The 18,604-nt window shown below is 32.7% G+C and overlaps 1 protein-coding gene and 1 long non-coding RNA gene across 2 annotated transcripts; both read right to left on the bottom strand.

Moving 5' to 3' along the window:
* Positions 1-1,975: 1,975 nt before the first annotated feature.
* Positions 1,976-13,506, bottom strand: LOC132745561 (uncharacterized). Its single transcript, XM_060734509.1, has 12 exons — positions 13,336-13,506; positions 12,351-12,462; positions 11,189-11,310; positions 9,185-9,299; positions 8,241-8,377; positions 7,662-7,773; positions 6,918-7,033; positions 5,967-6,078; positions 5,127-5,266; positions 4,203-4,305; positions 3,417-3,535; positions 1,976-2,738 (listed from the first exon to the last, which is right to left on the bottom strand). Exons 1-12 carry the CDS (start codon positions 13,502-13,504, stop codon positions 2,632-2,634), a joined length of 1,464 nt encoding a protein of 487 aa, XP_060590492.1. The 5' UTR covers positions 13,505-13,506; the 3' UTR covers positions 1,976-2,631.
* Positions 13,507-14,539: 1,033 nt separating this feature from the next.
* Positions 14,540-17,139, bottom strand: LOC132745562 (uncharacterized). Its single transcript, XR_009627857.1, has 3 exons — positions 16,945-17,139; positions 16,428-16,532; positions 14,540-14,736 (listed from the first exon to the last, which is right to left on the bottom strand). It is a non-coding gene; the product is annotated as an uncharacterized LOC132745562 (long non-coding RNA).
* Between the last annotated feature and the right edge of the window lie 1,465 nt (positions 17,140-18,604).

Genomic DNA, 18,604 nt, shown 5'->3' with positions numbered 1-18,604 from the left:
ATATTTTATTTTTCTATTTTATATGACCTAGTTTTAAGACGTACTGGCTGATTGGCGTCCGCGCCGAAGCGCGGTGCTCTTTATTGGGGTCCGCGCCGAAGCGCGGCGCCCCTTTATGGAATGAAATCAGATTTTGTGAAAGGGCGACAGCAACTTCTCGAGCCTTTTAGTCGGTCATAATAAAAGCCGATCATTCCGATCGGTATGAGGGTGCTTGATTATTATTAATTAAAAATGAAATGTCGCGATATGTACAATGAATAGCGAACTGGAGGATTTCGCAATGCAAACATTTTCAAATGCAATAACCTTTTCCGTCTCTTCGGTTTTTTATTTATCATTTTGTAGTACACAGTGGGTTATCATGGTATGTTAAAATAGAATGATGAGTTGATGACCTAAATATTCCGAAAATCTTTTTATAGAGGATCGATGTACTCCTATCGGTAATTCCGGTCTCTCCCGGTCTATTTTGACCGTGATACTAGTGACCGGCGTTTATTGTCCGGTCTCTCCCGGTTTTGGTGTAGATGTTTGATATCGTTACAGAACAGAACAAATATTTAACAGATAAATAAGCTTTTTTCCAAAATGAATGTTTGTCACTTAGTTTGATTACAATAATTAATAAACATAGATCAACTCTCAAATTTATTGATTATTATTATACATAAACATACAATTCGAAAAAAAAACCAACAACAACAATAGCACGTTTCATTTTATCTATATGAGATAAAAACAATAAATATGTACAATAATTGTGAAAAAATGTACATTTTTATGGTTTTAATTTGACACTATCAACTTTGAAACATTTTATTTAATTTGTTATTCGTGTTTAGTAAAGATGCCGAGGAATTATTCAAAGTTACAAATTAGATTTTATTAATTATTTAATTGATTGATAATTTAAAAAATGATAAAGAAAAATACAAATGTACATGTACATTGTTTAAGAATAAACAATATTAAATATAGAAAGATTAACCATAATTTACTGACTTTTTCCAGTTAAAGTTTGACTTATAATCGTCGGTTAATACATGTGCAGAGACATAGATAACATAGATTTTTCCAGTTAAAGTTTGACTTATAATCGTCGGTTAATACATGTGCAGAGACATAGATAACATAGATGTTATCTATGTCTCTGGTCAATATGACATTTGAATTCTTAAAATTTATTTTACAATTTTAATAAAAAAAAGAGCAGTAAACGTAAAAAAACTCAGTATTAAAATAGCACATAAAAACACAAAAAGAGGAGAAAATAATATTCATAACATCTGTATTTTTTTTATTAAAATAGATATTACAATTATTGTATAATAAACAATAATGCTCAACATGACATGGTAATATAACCAGTGTCATATTTTTACTAAGTGTGAACAGATACCTTAAGAGGGGGTCTTAGCTAACAGCGATTACATAATAAGGGACATTTCCACAAGTGTGGTGCTGATCATGCGTTACACATGGGTATGGATTATAAATGATTGTATACATGTATATCCGTTGCTATTAATAATTACGATCATAAAGAAATAACAAGTAATATTCTAATCTCTAGCATGCCAATCAAAGTTCATAATGAACAATGTCTTCCGTCCATTCATTTTGGTAAAAACCAATTAACCATTGAAAAGTTTATAAGAATATCTTGACATCATATGTCTACTAGTTCATCTTCACTTTCTGCATTTCTTGCTTGGACGCCCTTTGATGCTTTGCATCAATGCTTTTCTTGTTATGGAATGGAATGAAACCAGATTTTGTGAAAGGGCGACAGCAACTTCTCGAGCCTTTTAGTCGGTCATAATAAAAGCCGATCATTCCGATCGGTATGAGGGTGCTTGTACTTATTGGGAATGTCTCGTTAAAATCAACAGGTGACACAGAAGAAATATACACGTGACCTTTCTGTCTTATCTTAATATACCTTTTGAAATATAAAACAGAAATTTTAATAAGAAAATAATATAGAATAAACTTTATTCGGTTATGAATATAGAATGATATAATGTATCATAAATGATAACTTATTAATGATGTATATGTTGAGAAATATGAACGATATGATATTTCATGAGACATAAATCTGTCAGTAAATGACAATAAAATATTCATCATTTATAAATCATATTCGAAGTTGAAATTTATGAAATCATATATGCAGTTCGATGTTTCACAAAATTTCAAGATCTTTGTCAATTCACTCAATGCACACTATATGTATATATGAGGTAAACAACAAATTTCACACATAATAATAATAATAATGATAATGATGATGAAGAAGATGATGATGTTGATGATGATGATTATGATGACGACATTTATAGCATATAATTCACATGTCGTCTCACAATATTCTTTCTACATAGACGGAGAAAGTATTATGAACATTCACACAGTTTTAAAAATAAGTATATGTATCAAAATTCACAACAGTGAAGCAGGCATCAAACGTTTTTGGTAAGATATCTCCGCACGCATTTTACATATTTCAATCGATTTTATACTTCTTTTTTTCCCTATATAAGTTACAAAAAGTCCGAAGCGTAGTAGGTCATCTGTACGTGCCCCACTACATTTCATCAGTTTCTCGTGCATTCTTGAGTTGGATCAAACTAGAACCCTGATGTACGTGTTCCAAGAAACGACAGCCAACACGGGGATAGAAAGTCCGAGGAAACTTCCGGAAGAGGTAATGGTTGTTTGGTCAGCTGTCCCTGAAAAATACTACAACTTCAAAACTGTATCACAACAACAACAACAACATCAATTACCACATCTCAATACTTTTTACAAAACTTAAAAAAAACGATTTCAATTAATTCGTTTCCAGACACAAAGCTTTTAAATACATGTACAAGTATGTTCTAAAAGATCATTTGTTTACATGCATGATCTCTCATTCTACGTAGAGACAAATTTCTATATGTGTTAGTTACTGTTTGAATAAACACAGAAGGAAATGTATGGTATATTTCCGGACCATAGGTTCGAGCCTTTGGCGAGACTTTATTTTCCCCGTGACAATTTTGTCGAAAGTTGTACATCTAAAGTGATTATTCTATCATCGCTTATTTAAGTTATTTAGGTTATTCGAACATAAAAAACCTTAAAAGCTTCTATCGAGCAAGCCTGGTAGGAAAAGTACTGTGTGTTTCGGGACCGTGGTTCGCGAATTCGAGCCCCACGGTAAGGCTTATTTTTTATCTCGTGATTATATCGTTGAAGCTGGTACATTTAAAGTGATTATTTTATCATCGCTTATTTAAGTTAATCAACCGTTAACAATATTGTTTTGCTGAAAATTGTATGACAAATATTATGACATATATCAGACATTTATAAATAAATATTATCTATAATATTTTTCTTTATTAGGATTGTTAATACTCTACCTGTTGTGGTCGCCTCAACGACTTTACATGCCACTAAGCTGTTATAGTTTAGCTTCTGATAGAATTTTGCTGATTGAGGGCAAGTACTTTGTAATGACTGAAGTTGACATCCATATTTACTGAAAGCAACACAGGTATATATATATTTTTATCTTATGTATTCTATATAATTGTTAGAGATAATTACAAATTATTCTGAATAAATCTTAACCTGCAGCATTTTTGTTTGCTCGGTTTCGAATTTAAAACAGTCCAAATACAAGAAACTAAGCTAACTACAGTATAGATCTTTTTTACTATACATAGATTTTTTTCCATAGAAACGGAAGTAGGATTTCGCGCATGCGCATTCTTCGAAGGGCAAAAAGTCAATAACGAAAGAAACACATTATATCAGTATTCAAAAAACATTTTGATGTAATCTAAATGATTAACCATTTGTTAAGAATGGTTTATTTTGAGAAATAACCGAAGGAATGGTGAATTTAAGTAATTAACCTAAACATTTCTGCATTTTACGCATTTTTGAGACCTTGAATACTCAGTAAAGATGTACGAAGGTTTGATATATAGAGTAATTTTAAAAAAAATGATGTCGTAAATTCCTAGTTAGACTGCACGTATAGACAGGCAAGCGTGTTACTTTACAGATGGTATTAAAGGCTAATCACTTTCAGCTCCAGGCGATTTAAAAGTATCTACGAATAAAAATAAGAAATAATCTCTAAATCTTTTTTTAAGAAATAGGAAATAATGTAAGAGAAAAACCAGTAAATGTTTCCATACCTACAAGATTCCGTGATGTTTGACTCAACTTTTTCTGCTGAGCAATTGGCATATTCATTTTGGAAAGTCTGTGTTCTCAAACATGTTATATAATCTGTAAATCCTACAATGAAAACACTTTATTTGTCAGTGCCCTTGACATCGTGTTAAATTTTACAAGGTCAAAGGTCATGATGTGACTTTCAAGAACAGATTATTTAACGAAGGATGGCCGTGAACAAGTGCACCTTACTGTCCCTATTACTTTTCCTAGCGTATACTGAATGATAGTGAATATGACACCCTCGGGAATAAAACCCGAAGCATTTATGTTAAAATTCAGCGACATTAATTTTGATACTCAGACAACGTCGCTAAAAATATCACCGATGGATTATAACACCATGATTATATTATCATAACCACTATCACAGTCATTATAATCATCATGGCAACCGACATCATCATGATCATCATCATCATGATCATCATCATTATAATCATCATCATCAACAACAACATCATCATCATTATCATTATCTTAATCATAATCATTTTCAACAACAACAATAATGACGAAATTAACAACAACAATAACATCATCATCTTCATCATCTTCTTCTTTAACAACAAGAACATTATCATTCATCCTCAACAACAGAAACAACAACGACTTGTTTTGCTTTGAAATTTAAGTCTTTCAAAATTTCTTTTTCAAAATCTTAAAATTGAAGAGCTAAAGTTACAGTCTATTGAGACTGCAGACACGTGCAAATTCTGACTATCCACGTTGAATAGGTCCGTCCATAGTCTCAAAAATGCCAAATAATTTATTACATTAATAATAAAAATATTCCTCTAAAAACTGACCTGAATTTTGACCTGTCATCAGAAAACTGACTCTGACAAATTCTTTTGTATTACTAATTAAAATGAAATGTTTACCGCTTTTGTTTTCACAAATTAGTCCTGTTTGAGTTGCGCTGGACTGATTAAAGGGACGCAACTCATCTGTAGTACTGGTATCAATATGACAGAGTGACTGAACTTTCTGTACACATGATGCATATCCACCTGCGCGTCCGCTAGAAATAAATTTGAAACTATATGCATGTGTCCCAAAATTAACACAAATTTTAAAAATTGGCATTATCAAGCAAGATATATGTTAAACAATTGAAAATGGTTATTCTATATTTTGTATATTGAACGTAGAAATATAGTTGTATGTTGTATTTTTGCACGTATAAACACAGCTGCATGTTGTATTTTTGCACGTAGAATCATAGTTGTATTTTGTATTTCTGCATGCATACATGTATAAATGAGGACGCTGAATACAAAGTCGTTATTTTATAATCAGATTCTCATCAATCTCTCCTTTAAAGTATAAAAAAAACAGTTTATATTCTTTTAATTGCTGTATAAGTATCAACAAATTAAAAGAAAAAAAAAGTTATTTAATCATATCTCATCTACAATGCAATGACTGTCAGACACATTTTATTGTTTAGCCATGCAGCGACCTTCATGATTTACTTGTTCAGGAAGAGAAAGAAAACATGCACCCATCCTTGAATGACGCGTATTTATTCCGGGAAGTGCACGCACTTTAGTAGAACCACCGACTTTTTTCTCAAAACTTGCTGGATCACTCCCATGTTTGTAAAACTTGTAAATATTTAAATTCCGTGGCGGAATTCGAACCCAAAGCTTCTATGATCAAGAGGTCGCAAACATATGATCTTCGCCACTATGTGTCAAACAGGGTGAGTTCATTCTTACCTGCATACAAATTCAAAATAGACATCAGTATCTGCTGTTATAGGAGGATTGAACCCGGCATTACAGGTCTGACTCATATCCATGTCACAGCTGGTACCCGCTTTACTCATTTCTATTCAAAACATTAAGATTTTAGGCATTTATAAAATAATACCATGAATTCAAATCAAGGCAATTCAACCGTATAAAGATAATAATAATTTCAACCACAAGTTTAACTGTGTAATTTGTAATGCACTTGTAATGATTTATTTTCCATATTTTATGAAACCGAAAATGTAGAATTCTATATGTTTGTTTTTTATCCATGACTCAACCATTTTAATGATTTGCACATTTTTGTCATGCATATATAAATACAAGCATTCAACTTTATTTTATGACTCCAATGAACATATTATTCATCTTACTAGTTTTACATGACAGCTTTCCTAATAAATTAATAAATTAAAGGGAGACAACTTCGTAAGATAACTAAAACCAAGTCGACATGATTTATTTCCCCTACTTTTTAAATAACGCTGTGCATTATTACAAAAATTATAAAATTTTACTGATTCAATAGTAGGCTCTATAAAATACCACGTCTGTTTTTACTGTAACAACTAAATTTTAAAACCGATTAACCTCATTAATCTAAGTTCTAAGATCTAACATCTAAGTTCTAACTTCTATCTCAAAACGGCCTCAATGGGCTTCCGTAGTAATCTACACAACATACATTGCAAGATGCTAGGATTTTGCACTTTTTCATTATCCCTCATGTTCAGACTCAATCAGTCCGCGTCTGAAATTTTTCTTATAATTTTGTTGTGATTAAAGCTTCCGAGGGATCCAGATTTTTGTGATACACGTGCGCGTTTATAGTCTGTAGGTATTGTAAACTGAATACCAGTTGTTCTTAAAATATTTGACAATAAAGATATATCTAATTTTCGTTAATATACTTACCTTTGTTTTGGTCGCAAAATGATGGAAACAAAATGGATTTATTGAATAGATCGAGATATTCCGGGCACATTAGGTCAGTATACTTATAAGTACAATCTACCGAATTTTGAAGAAATCTGAAAACATAATGGCCGTTCTTTTAAATAAATAACAATATATACCTTGATTTAATTTTACCATGAAATATGGTGCTATATCAGCCAAATGATATGTATCATATTTTATATATGATGATGAAAGTAGAATTTGATTATGGTAATATTCCGTATTGTATATCCATTAGTATATCCATGCTAACGGTATGTATTCTTAATATTTAAAAAGAATACCAAGTGGAAGATTCGACGTAATTTTTGCATCAAATTTCACATTGTTTACAGAATAGGTGTACACAAAAAATGAAAATTGCCCCTGCTTAAGAAATAAAGTACAAGTAAAACATCTACACGAAAGATGTTGTGACAAGTATTTTTGTGATTGGGCTGCTATTATTACTTAGACTGAATCACTGCGGGCTCAAATCCTACTGGAAACGTCAAATGAAGAGGCGATTAATTCTTGTAAACCATTACCATTAACGCCAGAAGACGTCACGTGACATTCCAATCGAAATCGAGACTTAAAAGCCAATTGCGCAAGTATTTATATGTACTTTCCCTAACTTGTACTTCGAACTGTCATTTGTTATTTATTTGTTATAATTATGCACGATGAATGGATTGATGATAAAAACAAACAACTTACAAGCACGTGTCAGTCGGGTCAATTGTTGTGTTTAACGTTTTACCCATTATACAATCTTGAAAAGCATTTAGTTTGGAGAACTTTGCTTGGCATTCTTCCATTGCTTTACCTTCTGCAAACCAAATATATACAAGTCTCGGAAATTAACATTCTTGTCAATTCATGTAAGGCTTTTAAATATGAAACATTATATGTTATATATATATATTGCATGTTATTTTATACTTATTCAAGTTCAAACTCTGACTGTAGCGTTGGCGTTTACATTGCTTGAAAACTAGTCAGGGACTTTGGAGTCTTTCACGTGAGGAAGCTATCCAGCAAGCTTACAGAACATCGGTGGTTCTACTCAGGTGCCGGTTTGTGCCTGAAATTTTGCACGGAAGGGTACCTGAGGTCTTCTTCCACCAGTAAAGCTGGAAAGACGCCATATTACCTATACATATACCGTGTTGGTGCGAAGGCAGTAACATTTTCTTTATTATTCGAAAACAAAAATAATAATAAGGTATCATGGTCACAATAATGGAAAACTAAAATAAAAATAAACATTCAATTAAAAAGGAAGCAATATTATACTTTCAGAACAAAACACGGCAGTTTGTGTTTCATAACTCTGTATATCTTTGTCTACCGAGGAACTGTTGAAGTCAGTGCTGTTTTTACACATGGCATATACTGTGCGTAAACAAGTCTGCAGTCCACGGCTCCTTTCACTATAATTCATAACGATAATGATAAGTAAATAGTATACATAAAATATAATAATGAACAAAATATACATACAAAATCATCACCGAGAAGATCTATCATCGTACATCGAAATTCAGCTTCTAATTATAAGCATGGAATTTCGACTGTAAGATCGTTATTCAAGTAACTATAACTTTTTTATTTACTATGAATTATTATGCGGAGTTTGACACGTATTATAAGATGTTAATTAAGATTGGTCTCAAGCTCTTGTCGGAGCTCGAATCAACGACATCAGGACTGCTCAATGAGGAATAAATGTATACAAATGTGTTTTGTCACCAAGGAGCCCTTTGACATAACTTATAATCGTCAATTTAGAATATCGATTAAGATGACCCCAATTTCGGACATAAAACAATTAGTAAAACTTAGTTTAAATTGGTTTAGTTTTAACATAATTATCTAACCTCGGCTGTGAAACTTTTCTTTTCAACTTGCATCAATGATTTTCGAATTCGCTGTCCGAAAAATTACCAGAACTGGCAGCATCATAATGAGGAAACATGGCTGTGATGTGTTACGGGTTCGAACCCATGCCTAGGAGTTTAGACGCAGACATATTGATCACTTGGCCACCACTCCCCTTACTTTCAGATGTACAGACAAAGTCTTTTTTTTAAAGCCTTGTCCCTTTTGGAAATAGTAGATCAACTTATCAGTACTTTATTTATTATTCACACTAAAAAAGATATTTTCAGGATTGTACAAACATTATTTATTTCATTAGATTTTTAAAGCGATTATGTCAAGGTTTCAGGTAAACCTACCTGCATATAAATTCGGCAAATTCGCTAGAGTTACTGGTCACTGGCGGGGGCTTATAAGCAACAAAGCATGCTCGCTCCATGTCTTTATCACATACCATAACCTCCTCAACAGTTTCTTAAAATGAAATAAATAAATACAATGAAATAAATAATCTTATTTTCCATAGAATTATCTTTAATGTTAATTTCAAAATTATTTTCATATTTCTAAATTCAGGTTAATTCTTTTAACTCAATGTCTCCAACTTCTTCCAAAGGATCTTCGAATCCCGCCACAAACGTACAGTTGAGTTCTTTTACTAACTAACGTTTGGATAGCCATCGTCGAATACCCACGGTATATATTCCGTACATACTCCATGGTTACCCATGGTATATATTCCATATACATACTCCATGGTTACCCACGGTATATATTCCGTACTTACTACCAAACTCCCAAACTCCTCACAGTGATTACCTCCCTTGGCAGAATTGTAATACTGGGCGCCGGCTTTGCCATATGTCCCAGACTATCGGCCTCTGTTACGTCGCTGCAAACTCCTCACAGTGATAACCTCCCTTGACAGAATTGTAATCACTGCCTTCAAAGACGTCACATGATGATGGAGGTCACATGACGTAACGCCGAAATTCAAATGGAAATATCGACCGTTACATAGAAATTCTAACGTTATTTTTCTCTTTCTGTTTTATTTTTAACTTTTAGTGCCTACGTTCGATAAAGTTTATCAAAAAATTATCGAAAGTATACAAAATAACGAAAAATAAATTCAAAAGCTAAAAAATATAAAATATCAAAATATCGTCTCGGTAGAAATTAATCTCATTATTTTTAAAATTATTTCTAAATATTCATATTATTTATTTATTTATTCATAAACATTGTTAAATAAATGAGAGAAAACTTATCTGATAGATAAAAGCAGTAGATAAAACATTTTTTGAAAAAATGTAGTATATCAGAAAGTCTGATATATTGGGACCTTGGCGGCAGAGATCTACGCCGAAGAATTAAGGGGAGATCACTGTGTGGAGATGGCCGAACTCCTCGCAGCGGTTACTTCCCTTTATAAGTACACTACGCCGAAGATTTAAGGGGAGATCACTGTATGGAGATTGACATACTACATGATATGTACGGAATATATGCCGTGGGTAACCGATTGTGTAGTATGTACGGAATATATACCACGGGTAACCGATATTAACCTATAGCTCTTCAGCGCTTTTTATGTAAAATTCTTCAAAGTATAATTTCCAATAACCGTAAATTATACCATACCCAGACTATGGTATAATTTTCAGTTTTTTCTGGGCGGAACAATAGGTTAAAACAGTAGCGTCATGTTATTTTAATTGACAGCTCATTTTACGTCATTTCTGCTATGCAAATTAAGATCGAAGGAGTAAGTGTTTCTGGGATTATTTACGCAAACCCAGAAATCGTCAACGCAGCAATGGTATATCTATTACTTAGTCTGGGTATGGTATAATTTACAGTTATTGGAAATTATACTTTGAAGAATTTTACATAAGAAGCGCTAAAGAGCTATAGGTTAATGTATTATATACGGAATATATTACCTTGGGTAACCGATAATGCAGTATGTACGGAATATATACCGCGGATAACCGATAATGTAGTATATACGGAATATATACCGTGGGTAACCGATAATGTAGTATGTACGGAATATATACCGTGGGTAACCGATAATGTAGAATATACAGAATATATACCATGGGTAACCGACGATGACAGGAAGCCGGTGGTTCCATCAATGTTCCTGCTAATACATGAATTTGGACAATTTGCTTTATCATAGCAACTTAAAACATCTTAAAGCAGCATGCCTACATATTCAGACCAAATTTATAAAAACTTAGTGGTATTCGCAGAAATATTTGGCTTTTGGAGCAAATCTCTTGGAATTAAAACAACTTTTAAGAATTTGATTTTATGCTTATTTTATGCAAGTGTGAAGAATCATGAAAACATACCAAGTTCATCAATATTGCAATTCTTTAAACTGTCTTCAGAAGATTCCACAAACGTTTTTACAAAACTAGGACACATGATTTTCGTGTATTTATACGAACATCCAAATGACGTCTGTAGAAATCTTGAAATATGAAAAAATAATCATGACTGTATCATTTTGTTTTGCAATATTACAGATTACAGACTTTTCTTCTCATCTTTCTGCGTAGATGCATTATAACGTTAAATGCTAACAGATTAACTAAGGTTGTGAATTTTTGATGGACGAAAAGTACTTAAAGGTAATCATGAATATATTTAATTATAATTATTTCCCTGCGGTCTGAAGACCGCAGGGTATTGGTACGCGTTTAACTTTTGAGGCATGGAGGAGCACGTGACCTGTTTTCGGTACATGGAGGAGCATGTGATCTGTAAACCGTATATGATTGGTTTATTGACCTTTTCGAAAACTCAGCTAAATACCGTTTGCCGGTACGTTACGGATTTACCTGTAGGGAATTAGTCCGAATTATACTTAATTGAGAACAACAAATTATTACGTGATATTTCTAATTTTGTATAATTATTTTACCGTTTAAGGTGGAAAAACTTGAATGATGTGTTTGAAAATTATCAATGTTTCTTTAATATCTATCCAATAATTTGTTTAAACTGAATATCTACAAAATTAAAATATTCGGAGTGGCATCTGCCATCATAAATACAGATTTTTTCTGCGTAAACTTGTGTGTTTACTTTATTTACTTTTTGCTCGGAATTATTCATAAAATGGTAGGCCTATTTAATCATTTTCTTAAAAAGAAAAAAATATTTTATGTTCGACCTTCTCCGGTCTTCAACGGTCACCAGTTTCCAAAGACCTTCTTCTATATTGATCGAGTATTGTCAACTATATTCCTGATACAAACGTTTATTTACCCCACCCCCACCCCCCAAATAATGTTGAAAATAGTTAAATGAAATATCTTAATATCATTAAAATGTTCACCGCAGGAAACCATTTTACTTGTTAATAATTAGAATGATGATGACGATGATAATAATGATAATAATGATGATAACTCAAATAAATTAAGTGTTTTTCTTAAACTCATGAATACATTTTTAAAAGTTTGTTTTCGTAAACAGTTTGTCCCGTTGAAAAACAATGCACAATACCTGCATGTATCCGTAAAGTCTATAGTCTTGTTGAGTGATGTACCAGTCACGCAATCCACAAATCCATTAACTTTGCTGAACATCGTTTGACATTGAAGAAGCTTTTCTAACTCTGAAAATGGTAGAAAAATAGAGTAATTTTCATTTCCTATAAAGGGTTGTTGTACACAATATAAAAAGGTAACTTCTTTGTGTTTTCTATTTGAGCCGCGTCACGACAAAACCAACATATTGGGTTTGCGAGCAGCATGGATCCAGACCAGCCTGCGCATCCGTGCAGTCTGATCAGGATCCATGCTGTTCGCTTACAGATCCTATAACAAGTAAAGAAACTGCTAGAGAACAGCATGGATCCTGATCAGACTGCGCGGACGCGCAGGCTGGTCTTGATCCATGCTGGTCGCAAACCTATTAGGTTGGTTTTGTCGTGACGCGGTTCATTTTAAGACCCGCCATTTGATACACTAGCTTTATACACGTATATGATATTAAAACTAATTATTTCTGCATCTGGACATTTTATTCTGTGAACATTATTTTTGTGGATATTATTTTCTGCGCGTATTGTTTCTGTGTACTTAATATTCGAATCTAAGTCTTTTCATTCTGCGAACTTGCTATTCTGCATATGTCATTTCTGTGGAATGGAATTGATATTCTGCGTAAGTCATTTCTGCGGATTTGACATTCTGAGTATGTCCTTTTTGCGGACTTGATATTTTGCGTATGTCATTTCTGCAGACTTAATATTCTGTGTACATTACTTCTACATTATTTCTGCGAACTTGATGTTCTGCGTACAGTATTTCCCGGGACTTGATATTTTGCATATGCCATTTCTACGAGGTTGACATTCTGCTTACATTATTTCTGAGTACTTAATAATATGCGTATCTTAATTCCGTGGCAACGTCAGCGCCGAATTGATATATTGTAGATATATACATTTGTAGTTTCATATGGTTAAGATAATAAATATACATACCTTTAGCACTGTCATTTTTACAATAATCCTCGTAAGAGAAGTTAGCAGGCATTACGGCCAGTGACCTGTTAAAGACGTACGCATCAGTGTCAGGGCCACAGGTTGGGTCTAAATGATCTCTCATACAGTCTATTGTACTTGAAAAGTTTGGACTGAAAAGAAAGTACATGCAATGTAGAAAAATGAAAGTATCACGGAAATGTATTTCGTTTTTGGAACAACTTAATCAGTCTTTTAGTATATAAATTTCAACTAGTTATCTTTATCATGAAGGACTGAACATAATTCAATATACATGTTTGATTAAATTTTCATTGATCATCGTTTTAAAAAGAGCAAATTATAATTATATTGAATAAAGAAAAAAACACTCAGTATTTTCCTTAGAATTTTCTTAGAATTATTGGAAACAATTTAAAGAATACGTTTGCTTTTATACAGATTACTATAAAGATCATTTTGTCTCGAAAACACTTTTTAATTCTTTTTTATGCCTATTAGGCCCACTTAAAGTATGCCTATTAAGGGAGTGACATTGTGGTGTTATGTCGCACTTGCCACTAAAAGTCGCAGCATTACCGCTAAAAACCTTAACATCTACTTGCCGCTCACAGCTGTTGGTTCGAATCCCGCCAGGGACTTAGGATTCCTTCATGTAGGAAGCTATCGTACGGAACGTCGGCCGTTATTCACAGGTTTCCGTTCGTGCAAGGAGCTGCACCAGAAGTCTTTCTCTTCCCGTGGGTAAAGCTGAAATGTCGCTGTATGACCTTACTGTGTTGACGTGACGTTTTAAAGTTTTTAAAGTGTAAAACCTATTTGGGACCTTACAGGTTCTAATAAGAAGTTTTATAAATTTATTAGGCGAGATGATATTCATATTTCTTCTTTTCTTTGTTAAACCTAATTAAAAGTTCAAAAATCATAATTGGGCTTTTATTCTACATTTAGGATAATGTAGCTCAGCATTAGACTAAAAATATTACGGCGCCATAGGCTTTAATTTTTTCGTTTATTGAAGCATTGAAAGAAAACATCAATGAAAGAAGAATATGATGAGGAAGATGGAGGATGAGAAGAAGAAGAAGAAGATAAGAAGAAGAAGAAGAAGAAGAAGAAGAAGTAGAAGGAGAACAACACCACAATAAAACACAACACACCAAAAACAACCCCAAACGGTATTTCGAATGTTTGTTTAACTTTATAGATAAAAAATTGTTTCCCCAAACTTCCGACCCAGTGTACAATATACGTACCTACAATAGAAGTCCAATAGAGCGTCCGCATCAAATGATCCATCAGTGTTGTTTAACAGAGATAAAAACACGTCTGTGCAATTTTTGAATACGTCATTACTGCACTTGTCATTGTTAGGGACAGGGCTTGTGGTCACTGCCGCTCCTATTTAAATCATATACATGTAAATAAACAATATACATGCAGATTATAATATTCATCATAATGTAGTTATGTGTATAAACATCTGTATATGAAAAAAAGAAATAATGAGCATAATGTCACTTTAAAGAAATAGAGGAAAGAATAGAGGCAAAAATCTATCGATGTAGGAAAAAAAGAAAGATGTAATATCTTCAACTGCCACATATCGATACCAATTAAAAGTTAATATCGATAACTGGCCGATTCGATATTATATCGATAACACAGAAATATTTTGTTTTAAGTCCATTACGTATGATGCTATTGTCATACGATTTTAGATATCGGTTTATTTCGAAAACGTTTTAATTCGAAATCGGCGAATTCGACATCAATAAAACTCAAGTGTTTCGTGGACTATATTATCAACCGTCAGCGTTATCTTCAAAACAAGCTTGCGTTTATATATAATGTTAACGGAATGACTACCTAGGTTATTTCTTTCCACTTATATAAGATACTATCATTTCCGTCCACGAATCAAATCTTACGAGTACAATATCAAACAACAGCTATCATTATAATTAAATTAAGATTTTCTTTTCAATGTTAAAGGAGCTCCACTGAGGTTTATGAGGCTAAAAACATAAAATTAGATTTTTTTCACACAGATCATCACGAGCACTTAAAACAGTAATATAAATAAAAAAAATCTGAGAAATATACATTGAAAATCGTTTGTTTGTGCTACTCTCAGTCCGATTTGAGTAAAAAGCGTTTAAACGCTTTTCAATTTTGGGACAGTTTTCAGTATTATAATAATTATTCTGGAAAACGGAGCGAGCTAATTATCTGAAATTTTGCACATAAGTTACAAGTATAGATTTACATCAAATGGAGTAATAATCTCAAAAATTGTTTCCAGTCCCGTCATGTCAAAAAAACATCAGTGGAGTCCCTTTAAGGTTTGCTTCGCTATTTTGAAAATTGAGACGCGATTTGCCGTATTTCCACCCTGTAATTAAAATTACACCATTGATGTATTTTGTTTTCATCTACATATATTTCACTTTTAAGTGCCCCAGCTGATCGGTGTTAGAACTACAATTTTATGTTTTTAGGGTTTTTAGATCTCAGTGGAATTTCTTTCACGATTTTTTGGCAAATTTGTACATACACACGTTTATTATATACTTATGAATGAAAGATTGAGAAATATTGATGAAATAAAATGCGTATTTTTATTTTTCCGTATTTTCACTGTAAAAATTTATTTTTCACTGGTATTTTCCGTATTTTCACTGGTGTCTTGCCGGATTACTTTCTTCCAAATTCAGCTAATAAACAAAATTAAAAGGGAACTCTTCCTATTCATAGGCTAAATGAGGAAAAAAGTATATAATAAACAGAAAATTTTAGCTTTTTCCATAAATACAGGATTTATTTTCATCTTGTGGTATGAAAATTAACATATTTCACTCGTGGCTACTGCCACTCGTGAAATATTTATTTTCATACCACTCGATGAAAATAAATCCTGCATTTATAGAAGAAACTTGAATATCCCCTATATATGCTTTAATAATAATATATACTGACTTAAATATTTGTACATATATATTCGCTGGACAAAAGTTTGATATAGTACACTTTTCAGAAATTTTCAAGAAAAATGCATTTCATACGTAAGAAAACACAAAAATAAAACAAACCTTTGACCACGAGCCAGAAACAGATGAAAATCAATGACGTCATTTTCGCCCTCATGCTCATGAATACGTTTTGCTGAATTCCACTTACTTATTTCCAACCACTTTCTGCGGGGAAAAATACATTTTTATTTATAAATAATTTCTAAGGAAAACATTTTGATTTTCATGAACATTTAGATTTTGATCTCTCTCGTGAGCGCTTTGAAACCATACTATTTCTGTTAGGTCACGTGTCTGCAGACCGTGATAAGTTAAAGACCCATTAAGCCTCAAAAATGCAATTATCTTTATTTTCATCTCATTTCCGAGGCATAACATAACAAATTGAGATGTACACTGTTTTAAAACATTAAACAGAAAACACGAGTGTTCTTAAAAATTGTCGTCTGCTATTTAAGTTTTGAAGATATATCTGCTATTATCAAAGCCACATTTATTTTACGTGTAAAAATTCTGTTATATTAAATTCTTCTAGAATAACTCTATGTTTATATAAATCACTTCTAAGTTTTCAAACCTTTTCGTATACACCAATCAGATGTCCCGCTTTTTCCTCAGATATTTTAGACTTTTAAAGTTTTATTTATTCCGCCGCGAGACTTCACGTTCACGATTATTACTTATAATGATTATCCATAATGAATATATACATCCTTATATTGTTTGTTTTTATTTAATAAAAGTAGTACGTCATTTGAAAAACATCCGGATCTGTACACGTGCTTTTATTTCGAAAAACAAAGTTAACTCAAAAACGTACATTAAGTTTATGTTTATATCATTTATAAGTGATATGACATCATACTATACTTAACGTACTACCGCAGTATTAAAGGATCTAGCAACGATAAAATGTTTGGTAGTTTAATTATGTTGGTTATCTTAAAGGGTGTTGAACGATAAATGGCAAAATTTTGAAATTATTTTTGTCCAGTAAGATTGCAGATTGCAGTATTTCAAAACAATCTGGGAAGAGCTTACCCAACCCAAAGTGTTTTGATATGTAGCATATTAAAGTAGCATAATTGAAGAGCAATAGCACAATAGCAATAAAATGGTTTGTCATTGTATTTGTTAATTCTTCTCAGGAAAATGAATTTAATTATAGTGCACAGTCTTTTACTGAAGGTAAAAAATTCATTGAAACGCTTTTAAGTTTTTCCTAAAGTTGGATTTATGTCATAGGACTTAGGATACACTTAAGACTTTCTATGAAACGCAGCCCAGAAGATGTAGCTTATAACACTAACATTGCTCGTAATTCGGTTAAATCTAGATTTAACTTAAGAGGAAACATGTTTTTGCTATTGTGTAACAAATGTGCTTTAATGGAAAAAATTAGGACATGCTATCTAACTTTTCATAGTGTTGACATATATTTTAAGATAACAGAATGATAGAAAAAAACTTTGACCGTTTAAATCAGGTGCTTAATCTTACGGTATAATGTTTGTTCTAGTCTTAAAATCACAAGACGTGTTCTTAAATGAGCCGCGTCACGACAAAACCAACATAGTGCGCTTGCGACCAGCATGGATCCAGACCAGCCTGCGCATCCGCGCAGTCTGATCAGGATCCATGCTGTTCGCTATCAGTTTCTCTACTTGTTAAAGGGTCTGTAAGCGAACAGCATGGATCCAGATCAGACTGCGCGGAGGCGCAGGCTGGTCTGGATCCATGCTGGTCGCAAACCCATTATGTTGGTTATGTCGTGACGCGGCTCAAATGTTGATAGCAAACCTGATATTAATACATTGACAGAAAGTGTTATTTGATGTCTCAGAATTTAACCCTTGCCACACTGAAAATCTGATCTTTTAGTATGACATGTTTTCAATGAAAGTTCTAACTTTTGTACCTACTGAATAGCGAAAAGTGCAAACCATGATCAGACTGCACAGATATATACCGGCTTATCGTGGTCTGCACTGGTTGTGTAGATTTATAAGTTGCTACTGGCAAGCTAAGGTTTAAAATAAGAAGTCAGGTCATATCTATACAGAAACCAATTTTCAATTTAGCCATGCTTTAGGCCATAATGTATCACGAATCAATATAATTTGTGTCGCCTGTAGTCTAGCATCCTGATCAGCTATATAATCAATTAATATAATCATTTTCATTTATCATTTTTGTGCCCTTTATTACCAACATAAACTATCTTTTAACCAGTGTTC

This window comes from Ruditapes philippinarum, unplaced genomic scaffold (assembly GCF_026571515.1).
Source record: "Ruditapes philippinarum isolate M1 unplaced genomic scaffold, ASM2657151v2 ctg2257_1_1_1_1, whole genome shotgun sequence".
Classification (NCBI taxonomy): Eukaryota; Metazoa; Mollusca; class Bivalvia; order Venerida; family Veneridae; genus Ruditapes; species Ruditapes philippinarum.
Note: the sequence above shows the minus strand (reverse complement) of the source record. Positions and strands in the feature narration are given on the sequence as shown.